The 20,111-nt window shown below is 36.2% G+C and overlaps 1 protein-coding gene across 9 annotated transcripts in view; it reads right to left on the bottom strand.

Moving 5' to 3' along the window:
* The window catches only part of Nek1 (NIMA related kinase 1), a 182,049-nt gene that overhangs the window by 68,786 nt on the left and 93,152 nt on the right, over positions 1-20,111 (bottom strand). For 5 of the 9 annotated variants that reach the window (XM_021264929.2, XM_021264927.2, XM_087217006.1 and 2 more), the window contains 4 exons: positions 18,120-18,203; positions 17,601-17,684; positions 16,979-17,056; positions 16,355-16,450 (listed from right to left, as the gene is read on the bottom strand). In XM_021264929.2, coding sequence (XP_021120588.2) covers positions 16,355-16,450; positions 16,979-17,056; positions 17,601-17,684; positions 18,120-18,203 — 342 coding nt within the window. The remainder of the gene's footprint in view (positions 1-16,354; positions 16,451-16,978; positions 17,057-17,600; positions 17,685-18,119; positions 18,204-20,111) is intronic. The other 4 variants (XM_087217007.1, XM_021264931.2, XM_087217005.1 and 1 more) reach the window with 1 other exon arrangement.

The following is a 20,111-nucleotide window of genomic DNA, read 5'->3' on the forward strand; positions in this document are numbered from 1 at the left end:
AACCAAGAAAACCCCGGGTCCTGATGGCTTCACCGCTGAATTCTACAAGACATTTAAAGAGGAACTACTGCCACTATTTCTTAAACTCTTCAATGAAATTGAAAGGGAAGTAATACTCCCAAATTCATTCCTGGAAGCAAGCATCACTTTGATCCCCAAAGCAGAGAAAGACCCAACCGAAAAAGAGAACTATAGGCCAATCTCACTAATGAACATAGATGCAAAAATCCTTACTAAGATACTGGCAAATAGAATGCTGAAGATGATCAAGAAGATCATATGCCCTGACCAAGTGGGATTAATCCCAGGGGTGCAGGGATGGCTCAACAGACACAAATCAATCAATGTAATACACTATATCAACAGAGCCAAGGACAAAAACCATATAATTATCCCCATAGATGCAGAAAAGGCATTTGACAAAATCCAACATGCATTTATGATAAAAACCCTACAAAAAATTGGAATAGACAATCTCTACCTCAATCTGATAAAAGCCATCTATGAAAAACTAATGGCCAATATCATACTAAATGGTTAAAAACTGAAATCCTTCACACTGAAATCAGGAACAAGACAAGGATGTCCACTATCACCACTCCTGTTCAACATAGTCTTGTAAAGTGAGAGAAATAAAAGGAATGAAGATAGGAAATGAAGAAGTCAAACTGTCATTATTTGCAGGTGACATCATACTTTACATAGAAGACCCCAAGAACTCCATCAAAAGACTTCTAAACTTAATAACCAAATTCAGTAAAGTCGCTAAAAACAAGGTCAACACACAAAAATCAATAGCTTTCCTCTACATGAACAACAGACTCACTGAGAGAGAAATGGGGGAAACAATTCCTTTTACAATAGCATCCAAAAAATTGAAATATCTAGGAATCAACCTAACAAAAGAAATTAAAGACTTCTACTCTGAAAACTATAGCACTCTGAAAAAGGAGACTGAAGATGATATCAGAAAATGAAAGACATCCCTCGCTCCTGGGTAGGAAGAGCCAACATAGTGAAAATGTCCATACTTCCAAAACTGCTACATAGATTCAATGCAATTCCAATTGAGATCCCAGCAGCATACTTCATGGACCTTGAGAAAACAATCCAAAAATTCATTTGAAACAAGAAGAAACCCAGAATAGCAAAAGCAATTCTAAGCAATAGAGACATGGCAGGGGGTATTACACTCCCAACTTGAAACTACACTACAAAGCTACTGTGATAAAAACAGCATGGTAGTGGCAAAGAAACAGACCTGAGGACCAGTGGAACAGATTAGAAGATGCAGAAACAACTCCAGAGATACTCAGCCACCTCATTTTGACAAAGCAGCCAAACACCCTCGCTGGAGGAAAGATAGCCTTTTTAATAAATGGTGCTGGAAAAACTTGGTTTCAACTTACCAAAGATTAAAACTAGACCTATATCTCTCACCATGCACTACACTAAAATCGAAATGGATTAAGATCTAAATATTAAAACAGAACTACTAAAGCAGCTGGAAGACAGGTTAGATAGAACTCTGGAAGACACTGGTGTAAGAAAAGATTTTATGAACAAAACTTCAGTTGCCTGTGAACTAGCACAATCAATCAGCAAATGGGATCTCTTATTAAAAAGCTTCTGCACAGCAAGAGAAACCACCAACAGTGTGAATACACAACCCAGAATTTGAGAAAAATTTTTCACCTGCTGTTCCTGACAAAGGTCTACTATATCAAATCTATAAAGAACTTTAAAAAAATCAGACATCCCAAATATAAAGACCCAATCCAAAAATGGGCATCTGAAATGAACAGACATTTCTCACATAAAAAAGTAGACATGGCAAATAAACATATGAAAAGATGTTCAACATCACTGGTCATTCGAGAGATGCAAATGAAAACAACGCTGAGATTCCACCTCACTCCAGAAAGAATGGCTGCTATCATGAAATCAACCAATAATAAATGCTGGCAGGGCTGTGGGGAAAGAGGAACACTGCTCCACTGCTGGTGGAAGTGTAGACTGGTGCAACCACTGTGGAAATCAGTATGGAGATACCTCAAAGAACTAGGACTGGAAGTCCCATTTGACCCTGCTATTCCCCTGCCGGGTATCTTCCCCAAAGAATTAAAAGAATCATACCACAGTGATATATGTGCACCCATGTTCATAGCAGCGCAGTTTGTAGTAACTAAAACTTGGAAACAGCCCAAATGCCCATCAGTTGGAGACTGGATCAAGAAAATGTAGTTTTTTTAATAAAATGTAGTACTACTCAGCCATCAAAAGCAAGAAATTAGAGACATTTATTGCTAAATGGATGCACATTGAAGCAACACTCTTAAGTGAAATAAACTGGACACACGTGCAAATACTGAATAGTTTCTCTAGTGTGAGAAACAAAGTGTAAAAAAGGACTAAAAAGTATAATAGATAATGTGAAATAGGAAGAAAAGGGGCAAAGGGGAGGGGGAAGTGGGAAGGGTAAGGGAAAGGAAAGAAGGGAATGGAATTAATAAGAGAAAATGAAAAAATGGAAACAAAGTCTTTGTAAATAGGGAGGGATGGAGGGGTTGAAGGGAGGGCAGGGGAAGGGGCGAAAAATAATAACTAAGAGAGTATGTAAAGGTGCTTATCTCCAATGATGAATGTCATTACATTGTACACCTAAAATGTACCAATAAAAGGATATACAAAAAAAAAGAAATGAATCATACCACAGTGATATATGTGCACCCATGTTCACAGCAGCAGTCTGTACTAGCTAAAACTTGGAAACAGCCCAATTGTCCATCAACTGGAAGCTGGATAAAGAAAACGACTTTTTTAAAATAAAATGGAGTACTACTCAGCCATAAAGAATAAGAAACTAGAGATACTTATAGCTAAATGGATGCACATTGAGGAGATACGCTTAAGTGAAATAAATAGGACACATAATGTGTAAATACCGAACAGTTTCTCTGGTGTGAGAAACTGAAAATGTAAATGAGGACTAAAAGGTAAAACAGGTAAGGTGAAAGGAAAGAAGGGAATGGAATTAATATGAGAAAATGATAAAAATGGAAAGAAAGTCTTTGTAAATAGGGAGTGGTGGAGGGGTTGAAGGGAGGGCAGGGGAATGGGGAAAAAATAAGAACCAAGAGAGATTATGTAAAGGTGCCAAGTTTCCAATGATGAATGTCATTATATTGTATACCTAAAATGTACCAATAAAATTAATAATAAAAAAAAGAAAATAGGGCAATAGAGCCTAGCAGCTCTATTGAGACCTCAAATCTGTGAGACCTCAAATCAAGACACCTGGAAAACCGATGCAGATCTCTGGGAATCGGGAGGAAGTTGACAGGAAAACGGGAGAAGGTATAAAACCACAGCACAACACAGAGAAAAGAACAAAGCAATGGAAAGCTGACCCGGGCTCACTGCAAGGACTTGTCTGCTGACACAAGGTAAGCATGCAGAAGGTCAGCAACTCCAGAGAGAAACAATGAGCCTGGCTGGCAGCACTAGCCCCCAAAAACGTTTACAGTTATTGTGAAGTGGAAAAACAGCAAGCAATTTTACTCTGAAAGTGACTCCTTCTTCATGGCAGGCTACAGTTGCAGAAGAAATCCAGTCCAGCACCTGTCATATTTGAGTGTTTAAGCAAGAGTCATTTTGGTTGTTTGTTTCAGACTCAGCTACAGCACAACTACAAAACAACCATGCTTTAGGGATTCTGACTTCATCCTACCACAGTGACTGGGTGGGAGACAGTCACAAGAGACAGGTGCAGTAAGAGCACAAGAAAGACACAGACCTCCTGAGAGGGTTAAGCTCAGGGGCCTTAACCTCTGTAGTGAAAAACCAGGGTGGTTGTATGAGGCTTTCAGAGGGGGCTGAGTCTGAAAGTGCTGGCATTAAATGTACCAGACTATCAGATTCCATCACCCTTTATCCTGTAAGCCCAGAGCTCATTAGTCTGTTTGCTTTTCCCAACTGCCAATGTGATCGGGAATATGCCTTGGATTGGATGGTTGCCACAGCCTGGGGTATGGGCCTCTGGAGCAGGGGGGACACTTCACAAATCCATAGGCCATAAAGCTAGATGGAGAAAGCCATGACCTGGGATTTACAGAAGGACATGAAAACTTGGAGTGGCCAGAATGACTAGAGTGGACACCAACGACCAGCCATATCCAGTGAGAAAGGAGGGGCAGGATTCAGCATTCACACACAAAAACGTGAGTATGGAAACAAAACAGGACTCAATATCCTCCACCCACCCCCATAACTGGTGGTTTCCAATACTGCAAACCCAGGAAAGAAACTACTCTTTCAAAAACAGGAATTTTGGGCTGGGGGTTTAGCTCAGTGGCACTGGACCTGCCTTGAAAGTGCAAGGTCCTGAGTTCGATTCCCAGTACCAAATCAAACAAACAAAGAGAAAACATACACACACACACACACACACACACACACACACACACAAACAAGGAGGAATTTTTGGGGACTCGTTCCTTTGTTTGACTCAATCATATGTTTGGGGAAAGAGGTTGAGTTTTCTCTTTTTTGTTCTTTTCTGCTACTTTTATCTAATTGTATTAATTTTCTTTCACTCTTTAATAGGATACCTTACCGTACTTTTCTCTCCTTCTCAACTTGATTTTTCAAACTTGGCTTCTTTCATTGTCCCATTCCATACCAACTCCATCTTTACTAGTGTTACTATTAAGCTTTAGATAGTTAACTCTATGCTATTTTTGTTGAATTCTTTTCTACTGTTAATGGTTGGTATAGTTGTTACATTTAGTAGATATTTACTGTATGTTAATATTTGGTTTGCCTTTGTAGCTATATAATTATAGATCTTTCCTATGTTAAAGGGTGGTACAGTGGTAGCTTTCATTGGTTCTTATGGTATGTCAATATCGTTTGTTTTTGACATTATTATTGATTTTGTTGCTATTCCCATGGTGACACAGTTGTTGAGTTTGACTTAATTCCAATATTTGGTGTGTCTTTGTGCCTATTAATAATACTGCAGGTCATTTTTGGAAAACTGGGTACTGGGACAATGACACTGCACCCTCCCCTCCCAAATTAATGGAGTTAGTAGGATCTCAGAACAAAGGCAAAGACCTACAGTTAGCCACATTCAAAGTACATCACTGAAAAGCAGCCACTAACTAGATATCTGCATACCAGCAACACAGCCTTTCCACTATAATCAACCCACAAACTTTGGCACAAAAAGCAAACAATCAATACAAACATGAGAAGATAAAGTAAAAAATGTCTCCAAAAAACTTCCAACTCCCCCAAAATGGATTCATGGGCATATATGAAGAAAAAAACAAAAACCAAACAGCTCAATAATACCAAATGATAAAAGAAGATAGATACACACACACACAAAAGAAGAGAAGGAAAAGAAAAGAAAAGAAAAAAAATCTGTAAGGGCTCAGTGAGCTCAAAGAGATATGGGTGAGCTCAAGTAGATAATGGACTTAAAAAGGATCAGTGAGCTTACCAAAGATACTAATAAAAAGCTAGCTGAGCTAAGCAAAACGAAAGAAAACATGAATGACCAATTTAGAAAAGAATTCAAGACCATAAAAAGACATAAAACAGGGCCGGGGATTTAGCTCAGTGGTTCCACCACCTGCCTCGCAAGCACAAGGTCCCAAGTTTGATCCCCAGTACCACCACCCCAAAAAGATATAAAACAGAGAGCCAGGAGATTAAAAATTGATCAAAAGTATAGGCAGCGAAGGGACCAATGTGAAGAGCAAGTGTCACAACTAGAAGAAAAATCATACAGATGATCACATACAAAGAAACATCTTAAAAACAAGCGATTATGGAAAGTGGATCCAACAGCTGCTAGATGATGAAAATAAGACTAACATTAAAAGGAATTAGTGAGAAACCAGAAGACAGCACAAATGGCATTAAAAACCTGTTTACAGAAATGAAAGCAGAGGCCTGGGGATTTAGCTCAGTGGTTTCGCCGCCTGCTGCGCAAGTGCAAGGACCCGAGTTCGATCCCCGGTACCAAAAACAAACAAAAAAAATGAAAGCAGAAAACTTTCCAAGTATAGAAAAAAGATTGATGTATACATAAATAAGGCAACAGAACCTCAAATACCCATAATTAGAAAAGAACTTCTCCACAACACATTATAATCAAAATCAACACAATGTAATCAAAATCTCAGAAGTCCAACACAAGGATAGAATCTTAAAAGCTGTCAGAGAAAAGAAACAATTCACTTATAAATGTAAAGCCATTAAACTTTACAGCAGACTTGTCAAACAACCTGAAAGGCCATGGAGTTTGGAGAAAAATGTTTCAAGTTCTGAAAGGAAACAGCTTCCAATTCACACTGATATAGCCTGCAAAACTATATTTCAAAGCTGATGTAGACATAAGGTATTTCCATGACAAAGACCACCTTAAGAAGTTCATGACCACCAAACCAGCACTCCAAAAAATTCTGAAGGATATCCTAAAAAGAGACAATGAGGCCAACAATGCTAAATCAATAATAAAAACTCTAATGAAATAAACATACTAGGAAAGGTGAACATTTAAGCAGTAAGAGAGAAAAAATAAGCAACAGGAAAATAATGCAATGACAGGAATAAGTCAGTATCTTTCAGTGATGACTCTCAAGGTGAACAGTCTTGACTCCCCAGTCAAAAGACACAAATTGTTAAGATCAAATAAAAAAACAAAACCCAGGGATGGGGATTTTGCTCAGTGGTTCTGCTGCCTGCCTCACAAGCACCGGGACTTGAGTTTGATCCCTGGTACCAAAAAAAAAAAAAACCCAAAACAAAACCCAACGGTATGCTGTATCCAAGAAACACACACATTGATTTTCAGTCTGAGTTTCTTTCAGAATTAAAGTATGGAAAACAATATTCCATGCAATGGGAGCCCAGAAAAAAGAGCAGGAGTAATTATTCCATTTTCAGAAAAAGTGGACTTTCAAGTCAAAACTCATCAGAAGAGGCAAAGAAGGTTACTAAATATTGATTAAGGAAACAATTCAATGGCAAGTGATATTAATCATTATGCACACTCAACTCCATAAAACAAACACTACTGAACATAAAAGATCAGATAAACATTAATATAATTATAGAATGGGACCTCAACATCCTATTAACACAAATAGATCAACAAGACCAAAAAATGAACAAAGAAATATTCTTTCTTTTGGAATGAGATGTTTACCCTGTGCAATTGTACCATCAGGTTATGTAACTTGTTTTTGATAATTACAGAGGCTCATAACTAAGAGTTGGCCTTGTGTCTCAGAGGAGATTCTTAGTTGGCTTTCTGGAAAATGATGGTACTAATGAGACTCTGGGGAAGGGACTGTTGCAGTTCTGGTTTTATGTAGGATAACTGAATTATGTTAGGCAGAATTATTATTCCAGGGGATTGGAGGAACATACTTTTGCCTTTATCTGGATAGGTCATGGATGCATGGCCTTGGGTTGTATATATGGTCCTTCATCCCTTCCTCTCTGGCACTGTTTCCCTGCTCTGCTTCCTGGAAACCATAAATTAAGCAGTTATGCTCTACTACATTCTTCCATCATGTTTCTGCCTTGGAGCCACCTGACCATGGACTGAATCCTCTTAGAGAATGAGACAAATTAAACTTTTTACTCCATTACATTGTGGATATCAGATATAGTGTCCAGCAGTGGGAAAGATAATTAATATAGTCTAGAATATATATGTCTTCCTAAGCATAGTTTTTCAAAATTCATTTAAATTTTAAATATAGAAATTTGCAACAGGAATAAACACTGACCTGAAAGTTTCGTCAGTTTTAAAAAATGTTTTAGAAACTTTTTTCCTAGCCATTTTCTCACAAGGTTCACAAATTTAAGGGATTTCCACATTGCTTGTATTTCCACAAAACATCACTGTCATGTGTCAATTTTACTATGTGGTGAAAAATTAGCCAGCAGTGCCACCAAATGACAAAACTCAAAATTTCACCAAAAAAGCAAGACCAGGTTTACAAACACATGAAACACTCAGTGACTTACTCTTAAGGTATAAAATAAATACTATCGTATCTCTAAATGCTGACTTATGAGTAAAAATTTAATGTATGTTAGAAAGACATTTAAATGGTTTGGTTTTGTATTTTTAATCTAGAATAATTTTACATAGTTTTAATAGCCTAATGCTATATCATGGCAAAATTTCATCAAATTTTCATGTAACATTTCAAAATCTTCTCTAAGAACGAATACAACTTGAGCATTCCTTGTATGATATTCAAAATATGAAATAATCCAAAATTCAAAACACTGACATGATGACACAAGTGGAAAATTGTACATCTGACCTCATGTGATGGGGTATAGTTATATACACAAAATCATTAAAAATACTGTATAAAATTACCATCAGGTATGTGTATCAGATGTATATGAAACATAAATTTTGCACATATATTTGCATCTTATCCCCAAGATATTTCAAATATTCCAAAATCCAACAAAAAAGAAATCTGAAATACTTTTGATGCCAACTATTTTGGATAAAGGACATTTAACCAGTAGTACAAAAAAATTATTTGTACATAACATTTTTTGTGAACTAGCACTGCTACCGTGCTTCTATAAGAATGTCTAAGAACAATTCAAAGTAGATAGAAGTGGAAAGTGTATCCACCCTAGAAGAAGTTGTTATAGGCCTATATGGGAGGTATGAAAAATAGAAATAGAGCAAAGAGAAACAGAAATATGTGAGAGCTATATGCAATTAAAAATGAATTAATCATATTCAAAATACTGTCTCTGACCCAATCAAGACAGAACTTCCACAATTCTATTTTCACTGAATTTTAATTTGTAAATACACTGCTGCCCTATTAAAAAAACTGAATCTATTTTCTATACCTAATCCACTCATAATATTAGCATATATACTGGATGAGAAAGGCAATACTATATAATTTGAAAAAAAAAGACCTATCATCACACATTATTCTTTATAAATTTCACTTAGTACTCTAATTTTCTTCATTAAATGTGTTAAAGAGAAAATGATACAAAATTGAGTATGTAACGCCAAAGAATCAGAGTAAGTAAGGTAGTGATTCTTACCCTTCATTAGATCACATATACTTTTTTTTATTAAATTCTTTTATTGGTACATTGTAGGTATACAACACAATTATATTTCTCATTGGGAATTGTACCTTTATATAATGCATCTTGGTTCTTATTTTTTCCCCATTTCTAGCCCTCCCTTCACGCCCTCCACCCTTCCCTGTTTACAAAGACTTTATTTCCATTTTTTCCATTTCTCAGCATTTTTCCTTTCCCTTCTTTCCTTTCCCCTGCCCCTCCCACTACCCCTACCCCTTTGGACCTTTTCTTCCTATTTTACATTATCGATTATTCATTCCAATCATTGGTACATTTTAGGTATACAATACAATGACATTCATCATTGGAAATTTGCACCTTTACATAGTCTCTCTTGGTTCTTATTTTTCACCCTTGCCCAGCCCTCCCTTCAACCCCTCCAGTCCTCCCTATTTACAAAGATTTTGTTCCTATTTTTCCATTTTCTCATATTAATCCCATTCCCTTCTATCCTTTCCCCTAGCCCTCCCACTTCCTTCCGCTTTGCCCCTTTTCTTCCTATTTCACATGACCTATTATACATTTAGTCCTTATTTACACTTTCAGTTTCTCACACCAGAGAAACTATTCGGAATTTATTCATGTGTGTCCTATTTATTCCACTTAAGAGTATTGCCTCAATGTGCCTCCACTTAGCTCTAAATGTCTCTAATTTCTCATTTTTATGGCTGAGTAGTACTCCATTTTATAAAAAAAACCACATTTTCTTTATCCAGTCTCCAGTTGATGGGCATTTGGGCTGTTTCCAAGTTTTAGCTATTACAAACTGCGCTGCTATGAACATGGGCGCACGAATGTCACTGTGGTATGATTCTTTTAATTCTCTGGGGAAGATCCCCAGCAGTGGAATAGGGGGGTCAAATGGGACTTCCAGTCCTAGTTCTTTGAGGTATCTCCATACTGATTTCCATAGTGGTTGCACCATTCTACACTCCCACCAGCAGTGGAGCAGGGTTCCTCTTTCCCCACAGCCCAGCCAGCATTTGTTATTGGTTGATTTCATGATAGCAGCCATTCTTTCTGGAGTGAAGTGGAATCTCAGCATTGTTTTCATTTGCATCTCTCTAATGACCAGTGATGTTGAACATTTTTTCATGTATTTATTTGCTATTTCTACTTCTTTGTCTGAGAAATGTCTGCTCATTTCAGATGCCCATTTTTGGATTGGGTCTTTAAATTTGGGAGGTCTGATCTTTTTAAGTTCTTTATAGATTCGAGATAGTAGACCTTTGTCTGAGGAAGAGCAAGTGAAGATTTTTTCCCACATTGTGGGTTGTCTCTTCACACTGCTGGTGCTTTCTCTTGCTATGCAGAAGCCTTTTAATAAGAAGAGATCCCACTTGTTGATTGTTTGTGCTAATTCACGGGCAACTGAGGTTTTGTTCATAAAATCTTTTCCTACACCGATGTCTTCAAGGGTTCTACCTAACTTCTGTTCCAACTGGTTCAGAGTTTCTATTTTAATATTTAGATCTTTAATCCATTTTGATTTTAGTTTAGTGCAGATCACATATACTTTTGAGAATCCAAAAAGAGATTATGAGGTCTTACGGAAGAAAATGCATCAATATTCATATAATCACACTTTTAATTCAGGAAGTTTAATAATAGCAAATCCATCTCTGAATACCATGTTAATCACTCAAATTAGAATAATGGTAAGTAAATATAGACATATGAAGTACCCTACACAACATCTAGATTCTGCTATTTAAATAATTACTTGGTAAAGTAACTTTAATCCACTGTCTTTATATTAAGCAAGACTTAATACTTACATTGTGAAGACTATTTTTCTAGACAATTAGAGCAGTATTAGCGATCAAGCCCATCATCAAGGTTATGAAGAAACAAAGGTCTATAAACATTAAGTCAGTCCCCAAAGAGGCCAATTAATTGGCAGAGCTGAGACTACAATCAGATACTATATTCTGATTTCCAGTCTCATTTTTTGACCTTATTTTCCAAGATGCATTTAGTAAACAAATGTTTATTGAACATTTCCCTATGCATAGCCCTGAAATATGAATCACAAAATTAACAATAAATGTTTTATTATTCAACAGGACCATACTGAGCATTTTAAATGATGAATCACTTAAGGAGCTTTGGGTAAAAGCCAGCGAAACTAACTTGTAGGAGTAAAGTGGAGGGAGTGAGACAAAAAAGAAAAGAAGGGGAGTAGTAATACTGGTAAGATAGCTGACTAGAGAAGTCAAATGTGCAGGCCTCTCATAAAAAAGGACAAAACAATAATCTATATTTTGACCAAAGTATTTAAAGGAAGGGCCAGAATATAGGAAGAGTGTGGCAGAAAGCCTATGAAGCAATCTCAGCTGGCCACATAGATTAAGGAGGCAAACATCTTGCCTCTGCCCTTCATGCCCCCAGTGAGCATTGGCTTGAAACCAAGAAAGACTTCTTCCCTTAGGGAAAAGCTAAGCCCAAGCCCCTAGTCAATGCTATTACCACTGTAAGCACCTACAGTCTCTGCCACTAGAGTCCTGCTGTCCTCCCAGGTCCTGACCCCACTGTAGGAAGCTTCCTGGAGTTCACACAGCTGTATTATAATACAAGGAGCCCATGTTGTACACTGTCCACTGCGGCCCCACTCCTACTCCGCTGTGCCATCTTGAAATTGCAATCATTGCTCTGGATCTGCTCCTGCTTAAAGGACCAGAAGCCACTTTATCTGCATGGAGACTATATTACTATGCCCACCTTGAAGCAGATTCAGTGCACCCTCCTCAAGTGGTATCCTAGGACCTATTTATAGGTGAAAGACTTTCCCTACTAAAGTCACTCAAAAAAATGCAGAAGATGTGACTGTTTCACCAGAGATACCAACATTAGTGTAGGGAAACAAGAAACAGAAAGTCAAGACAACATGACTCCACAAAAGGAATACAAAAATTCTCCAGTAGCTGACCCTATTAAAATGGGATTTTACAAAATTGCCTGAAAAGGACTTCAAAATTAGGATATTAAGGAAAATCAAGGAAACAGAAGAAAATACAAGCAGGTAACTTAATGAAATCAGGACAATTCCATGATATGAAGGAAAATTCAACAAGAAATCAGATTCCATAAAAAAGAACCAAAGAAAAATGTTAGAGTTGAAGAATTCAATGAATGAAATAAAATATAAAATTGAGAGTTTCTGTAACAGACTTTACCAAACTTGGGGGAGAGGGGGTAGTTACTGAAAAAAATGAAGAAATGCTTACTTTCTGCATTCTTATAGGACATCATTAAGCAAACAAATATTTATAGTGTGGGAGTTCAAGAAGGGAAAGAAGTGGACAAAAGCAGAGAAGGCTTATTTAACAAAATAAACACTAAAAACTTTCCAAGTCTTTGGAAACATGTGGACTCCAGATCTATTTAGCTCGAGTCCCAAAATAGGTTCATCCCAAAAGGGTCTTCACTGAGATACATTATAATAAGAATGTCAAGGGCCGGGGATTTAGCTGTGGTTTCGCCACCTGCTGCGCAAGCACAAGGACAAGGACCCGAGTTCGATCCCCAGTACCAAAAAAAGAGTGAAAAGACAAAGAAGAAATTTTAAAGACAGTGAGAAAAAGGGGTCAAATTGCATAAAAGGGAATATCCAGTAAGTTCTCAGTGTATTACTTAGTAGAAACCTTGCAGACCAGGAAAGAATGCGATTATATATTCAAAGTGATGAAAGAAAAAAAAGGACACCCAAGAATACAGCTAGCAAAGCTATTCTTCAGAAATGAAGGAGAAATAGTCTTTCTCAGACAAGCAAAATCTGAGGTAATTTATCACCACTAAGTCTGCCTTACAAGCCTGCCTTAAGGGAATTCTTCAACCAAAAAACAAAAGGGCAGTAATTGTTATTATGAAAATGTATTAAAGTCTAAAACACACTGACAGAGGTAAATATAAAGTTAAATTCAGTATACTTCATTACTGCAATGGTGATAGGTAAAATAGTCTATTACAACTTTAAGATGTTTCATGTAAGCTTCATGATCACAAAGCAAAAAACTGTAGCAGATACACAAATTACATGGAGTCAAATTTAGCATTTATAGAAAATCATCAAATCACAAAGGTCATAAACAAAGGAATAAAGGGTCTATAAAACAACCAGAAAATAATTTTTAAAATGATAAGACTAAGTCTTCGGCTGTCAGTAATAACTCTGGATGTAACTGGATTAAACTGTCCAATCAAAAGATACAAAGTAGTGGGCTGGGGATTTAGCTCAGTAGTTCTGGTGCCTGCCACGAAAGCTCAAGGTCCCGAGTTCATTCCCAGGTACCAAAAAAAAAAAAAAAAAAAAAAAATACAAAGTAGCTGAATGGATTAAAACAACAGATTCAACTACACACTGCAGATAAGAGATTCACTTTAGCTTTAAGGACACAGAGAGGCTGAAAGTGAAGGCACAGCAGAAGATATTGCATGCAAATAGTAACCAAAAGAGAGAAGGGGTGGCTATCCTTTTATGAGATAAAATATACTTCCAGTCAAAATGGTCAGAATAGACACACAAGGCTTTTATTTAATGATAAAAGGGGTCAACTCAACAAAAAGTTATAACAACTGTAAGTACATTTATGCAACTCAATGTTGGAACATCTAAATATATAAAGGAAAAATTTATGGATATGTAGGGCAAAATAGATTGCAATCCAATACATAGTAGGTGATGACCCTGTATCCAACTTAATGACCCTGTGATCCAATTACCTTCCCCAAACTCCACCTCTGAACATATGAGATTTTGGTGGGATATTCTAGATCTAAACCATAAGACTTGGGTACTAAATGAGCACATATAGGTTTACACTAACTTTCGTACAGTAGTTGTGGTATTATTAAAAATGCAGGACCGGGTGTGGTGGTGCACAACTGTAATCACAGCACTTAGGAGGTTGAGGCAGGAGGATTACTTCAAGTTTGAGGCCAGCCTGGGCTACATAGTGAGCTCAAGACTAGGCTGAAATACATGATGAGATAATCTCAAAGAAAAAAACAAAAACAAAACAAAACAGAAACAACCAAAAAAAAAAAAAAAGCAGGAAAATGAGAAATAAGCTATTTAAAGAAGTCTGAGAAATTGCTCTTAAGAAAACTACAACACAATATGCTTAAAACCACATTAAATGTATTCGTGTGCCATATTTCTGTCTACTAAGAGCAGATTTTAGGAAGAAAAAGAATGACAAGCTCTTGCTTTGAGTTCTCTGACATATATTAACTTGAACTGTTGGAAACATAACATTCTGAGTTACTCAAGTAGATTGTGTCTAGAGAAAAGAGTGTAAGTCCCTTTGATAAAGGTGCTATACTACTACCTCACATGCCAATCACAGAATGAACTAAGAAACAGCCATTTGTCCTACCTTGGGGGAATACAAGTAATATAGCAAAGCAAGAATACTGTACGGGTCTATTGCCAAAATAACGCCTGTATGTGCATACTGTTGAGAGTAGATAGGCAGTGGCTGACCCAGTCTCTATGACTATGGAATATTACATAATCAAAGCCATGTAGACTATTATCAAGTACTTTGATGCCCCATGTCATTTTGCATTAACTGTTCACATTTTTAAAAAATAAGGCCAAATTGTACTAAGCATAAGCTCATCATATTTAATAGATAAATTACTAAATACCTTCATGAACTACGTGGAATGTTGGAATGAACTATTAAAGACAAAAAGTTACAAAAGAGTAATGCTCCTTATAGCCTGTAATTGTGGTAATGCAGTGGAATACAAGGATGATAGCAGCAGGCCTGCCATGAGAAAAGCGAACTTAAAACATACACACGTACATGCACACACATACAGGGAGTTCTATGCTGACTCATCCTGATAGTCTTTACCCACTTTAAAAATCAGCATAGGGGGCCGGGGATTTAGCTCAGTGGCACTGTGCCTGCCTTGCAAGCGCAAGGACCTGAGTTCGATAACCGATACCAAAAAAACAAAACCAAAAAAGAAAATCACCATAGGCTGGAATGTTTCTAATTTTTGTGCTAAGAATTCAATCCCAAGAGAAATAAGGCAAATTGTTCTCAACTGCTATATATATGTGTCACCAAGTATAGGTTCACAGCTATTTTTCTTATCAAGTTAAGTTTGAAAGGAATTTGGGTAATAGAAGTGATCATTACCTCTGACTATGAAGATAATTATCGCTAATTTGGTTGCTACAACTTTCTCTTGAGGAAAAAGTTCTAAATAAGTGAAAGTGACTATTCGTAAATTAGACTTAGTGAACTAAAAAGTGATAAAGTGAAAGTTATTGTTTCACATTAATTCCCTATCAATGATATATCTTTTTGTAAAAAAAGGAAAAGAAAAACAAGAAACACTGGATTAAAAACATGATTCAAAGAGCTCAGTAATTTAAAGCCAGGTACAATTTTAGACAACAGGCCAGGAAATAATCTTGGGGAAGATGGACCACTACCATAGTTACTGTTTCATTATTCAAGTGTTATTCATATGCAGTCTCAAGTTTAGGAAAGACAAGGGGGAATAAGAAGACAGTTCTTCACTGCTGGACTTTTTTTGTTTGTTTGTTTGTTTTGAGGCAGGGTTTCTTTTTGTAATTCAGGCTGAACCTGAAATCACAATGTAGCCCAGGCTGGCCTTGAACTCATGGTGATCCTCCTGCCTCAGCCTTTTGAGTGCTGGGATTACAGGCATGTGCCACCACGCCTGGCTCACTGCTGGACTTTTGAAAATAAAGAGAAAATATAACTAGTGGAGTTGGAGAACTTTTCCCTAAAATTATTTCAAATGAAAATAAAAGGTAATTTATTGAAAAGCCCTTAGTTTTATTTCTGACTTCTGGAGTTCTGACTTTTCTACTCATTCTCTAGCATATATAAGACAGCATTATAAATCAATGGCAGAAGGAAGATGTTATTACATGATGCTTGCTCTTTTGCTACTTGGTAACATAAAATAAAAAAAAATTTAAGGTAAATACAATAAATTAAGTTCTCATTTCAAATTAAGCCCAAAATTAACTTCTTGATAGATTGTCCTTAAATTTACTGCAGAGAGAGAAAAAGGGAGGATGAAAATGAGAACAAAAAATGAAAAAAAGAATTACAAAATTATGATGCTGATTTACTACCCAGCAAGAAATATGAGAATATTAATATAAGCAAGATTAAGAATATGAGCTAAATCTTACATGTTCTTCCCACACTTTCTTTTCTCTCTCATATGCTTCCTTTCTCTTTCGCTCTAGTTGTTCTTTTAGTATAGCAGCACGTGCATTTGTCTGGACCTGAAAATAAAAATGATCAATAAATTAGTTATTAGAAAGAGTGCATATAGCCCCAGGTCTAAATGTCCAGACTTATTAGCCAACAAAGAAGAATGTGTGTTTCAGAATAAAAATGTAAGCTCACTCTAATTGGAAGACCCTGGAGTCTGGCTTGACATATACTTCTGATCAATATGTAAATAATTGCTGAATGAAAATAAATGCTGATATATTAGAATGAAATTAAAATACAGAGTAATTGTTGTATATAACCTCACTTATCTTCAGAGAAATGAATAACTGTACTTCATTTATAAGGTTATATTTTGTTTTTAGAAGTTCTATGTCATAGTTTCATGTATTTATGCCATGATTTCATCTAATTGCTCTTTATAAATATGATATAAAGAAAAACATTATTTTCCAGAAGTCAGAAAGTGAAACAGTGAAAAATAAAGCAAGAGAATAAAGTCATCTAACTGTGCAAAACACAATTTTCCATATTATCTTTCAATTTCCTCCAAGAAACTGTATTATTTCTAGTCATACCTTAATGGATTCAATTTTTTTGCGCCTCAAGTCAGCCTCTTCACTTTCTTCTTGCCCTTCGCAACTACCAGCTTCTTTCTATAAAATGAGTAGATAAGCTCACCACTTGGGACACAACCTTCAAGTTCAGTGCAGAGCTCTATGAGATAATATAAATAAACTAACAGCTAAAAATGTAAACTGAGAAACTGCCAACACTGTTTTCTTCTAAAGCTGCAACTGAAGTCTTCACAATCATCAACTCCATGGACAATCAAATAAAAAATTTAAAAAGAATGCTATAAAACACACATTAATAGTTTAATGGACACTAGTTCTACTGTCCTCACAGAATTATTCTGGAACGGTCTTATAAATTTTAAATCCTAGACATAAGATTTACTTTTACAAAGTTCAGTTTTCTGAACTTTGATTTTTACTGTCTACATCAGTTTTTTTTTTTTACTGAATTTTTGATCTTAATCTATAATAATATCATCAATCACTTTCTATTTATCCATTTGTTTTTTGGAGGTAGTATTAAGAACCAAACCTAAGGTCTCAAACATGCCAGGCAAGTGCTCTGTCACTGAGCTATATCCCTAGCCTTCAATTACATTGTAAAAATTAACTTTTAACTTACCTTTTCACCACGAAGTTTGGCTTTAATTTGCTGACGCTCATTGAAATTCTGTAGTCTTATTTGCCTCAGCCTTGCCAGATAAACCTACAAAAAGGAAAAAACACTCAACATATTCATTTAAAAGAAAAATTATCACATTTTTGATGCTAAAAAACTCAATTCAAGAAAAAGTGTTAATCTAAATGCAAGAAATAAAAGTTCTGAAATTTGATTAATGGCAATGTAGTATTAGCTTCCAAGAGTTTAATTTAGAGCAATTTTTTTCTGAAAAGAAATATATTAAAACCACATATTTTTAATTTTATCAAGAGAAAAGAAATTGAACTCAGAAAACTGAATAACAGTTATGGGACAAAATTATGACACAGCATAATTACATTAAGTCACAATATATTAAGCAATCCCTACAGACTTACAAAATCTTCAAATAACTGTTAAGAATTTAAACCATGCAAAAAAGGAAAGCGATAAACTCAAAAATGGCTGTGTGATGGAGGTAGCGAACATGCGGAAGCATACCTCTTCCTCTTTGTTTCTTGGCTTCCCTCCTCTTGAAGAGCTGGGCCTGCCTCCATACATAGCTGCCAGGTTTTGCAGGATTCCCTGTTTATCATTTAATGTACTAAGTTTAAAGAATGACTGGGGCTACATCATCATCTTACCTAGGAATATCCATGTGGCACTTTAAAGAGACTTTTACAACCCGTTTATAGGTTAGATAAACCCTGAGTCAAATTTTTCCTCGAAAAAGGGTAAATCATCTCAAAGGGCCATTCCATTTCTACATAGGTCTATGTATATACTGCACATATGCACACATGCACACAAGCTCACTGCTGAACTCAGCAAATATGTTGTATATTAACTATAAGACCTAAATTAAACTATTTGCTCTCAGGCATGTTCTATTACTATACTGCCAGTGATCAAATGACTCATTTTTAAACATTATGGAATTATATTAACATGGAATTACCTTATGGGAAATTAATATACTTCAATAAAACTATCAGATTCTCAAATTACCTCATTTGTCCTTCCAGCTTGAAAAATTTCTTAGTTCCACTTATTTGTCTAGTATTTTTATCAGTTTATTGCAAATGTGCCTTTTATATTCATCATCTCCATTTTCCTGATTGCCATCATTTTTTAACCACCTACATTCTGATTTCTTTTTTTTTTTTTTGGTTTTTTTTTTTTTGGTACTGGGGTTTGAACTCGGGTCCCTGTTAAACCCCTACATTGTGGTTTGTGGTCCCACTGAGGATTTCTAAGATCACTGAAGTCCTTAGATATGATTCATATAGAGCTTGCTAAGCAAGTTTTATATTTATTCTCACTGAAACTCAGTTTTGACTAACTTGTCTATACTCTTCTATAATAACAATGTATGTTTATAGGAGAAAATGTATAAAATAAAGAAAATATGAGTTGTGTATAATTCTAACTTCAGAGAAATTTAAATTCAGGGCATTATCTTCCAAATTTTCTTTATTCATATGTATGGACACACGCTTATTTTTATAGAAACAAGGATTTATATACTTATGATTTTTTTAGTCCGTTTTATATCCTGATTCTCCTCCATATTGAATTAATGCTTCTTAAAAACATTACTCTTAAGAGCCGATCCCAGTGATGAGGAGCACAGCCGCTGCCAGTCCCAAGCAGGAGCTTTCCATGATGCTGTACCACCACCCCCAGCGCCAAAGAGCAGAGCTGCCACCAGTGCCAAGGAGGAGCCTTTTGGGCCACCATACCACTGTCCCCAGTGCCCAGGAGCAGAGCCGCCCACAGGGCCCAGGAGGGGAGGTGCATGGGCAACAGCAGCACACCGCCCCCTTCCCTGGTGAAATGAGAAGACACGTAAACAAGTCTCAAAACCAGACTTCCAGATCACCTAAAGCAACCCCAAAGGGAAACGAGATGGGACAATCTGATATTCAAACACCTGGACTCCCTGAACTGGAAACAAAAGAGGATCTGAAAAAAATGGTATCAGAAATAATTTCTCACATAACAGCAGAAATTGGGATCATTCTGCAAGACATGATTAATACATCTAGAGAGGACAAAGGTTAAAAAATAGAGGAGCCGAGGAACGTGATGGAATCACAAAATAGGAAACAAATGGAATCCATAAAACACATACAAACAGATTTCCAGGAGATTAAAAATTCCATTGAAAGTTTATACAGCAGAATGAGCCAATGTGAAGACAGAATTTCAGATACAGAAGATAAGATTGCAATTACAGATCAGAAAAAGAAAAATTTCTTAAAAATAGTAAATGACCACGAGAAATCAATCCAGCAGCTAACAGACGATGCAAAGTAGAATAACAAAAGACATATTGGAGTCCATGAAGAAACAGGAGAGAGTGCAGATGACATCAAGAAACCATTCACAGAAGTGATGGCAGAAAACCTCCCAAGCAGGGGAAAATAACTTGATATATACATAAGTGAGGCATGTAGGACTCCAACTAGCCTTGATCAGAAAAAATCTACA

This window comes from Heterocephalus glaber, unplaced genomic scaffold, assembly GCF_053883595.1.
Source record: "Heterocephalus glaber isolate CG9 unplaced genomic scaffold, H.glaber_assembly_v1.0 deba00001461, whole genome shotgun sequence".
NCBI lineage: Eukaryota > Metazoa > Chordata > Mammalia > Rodentia > Bathyergidae > Heterocephalus > Heterocephalus glaber.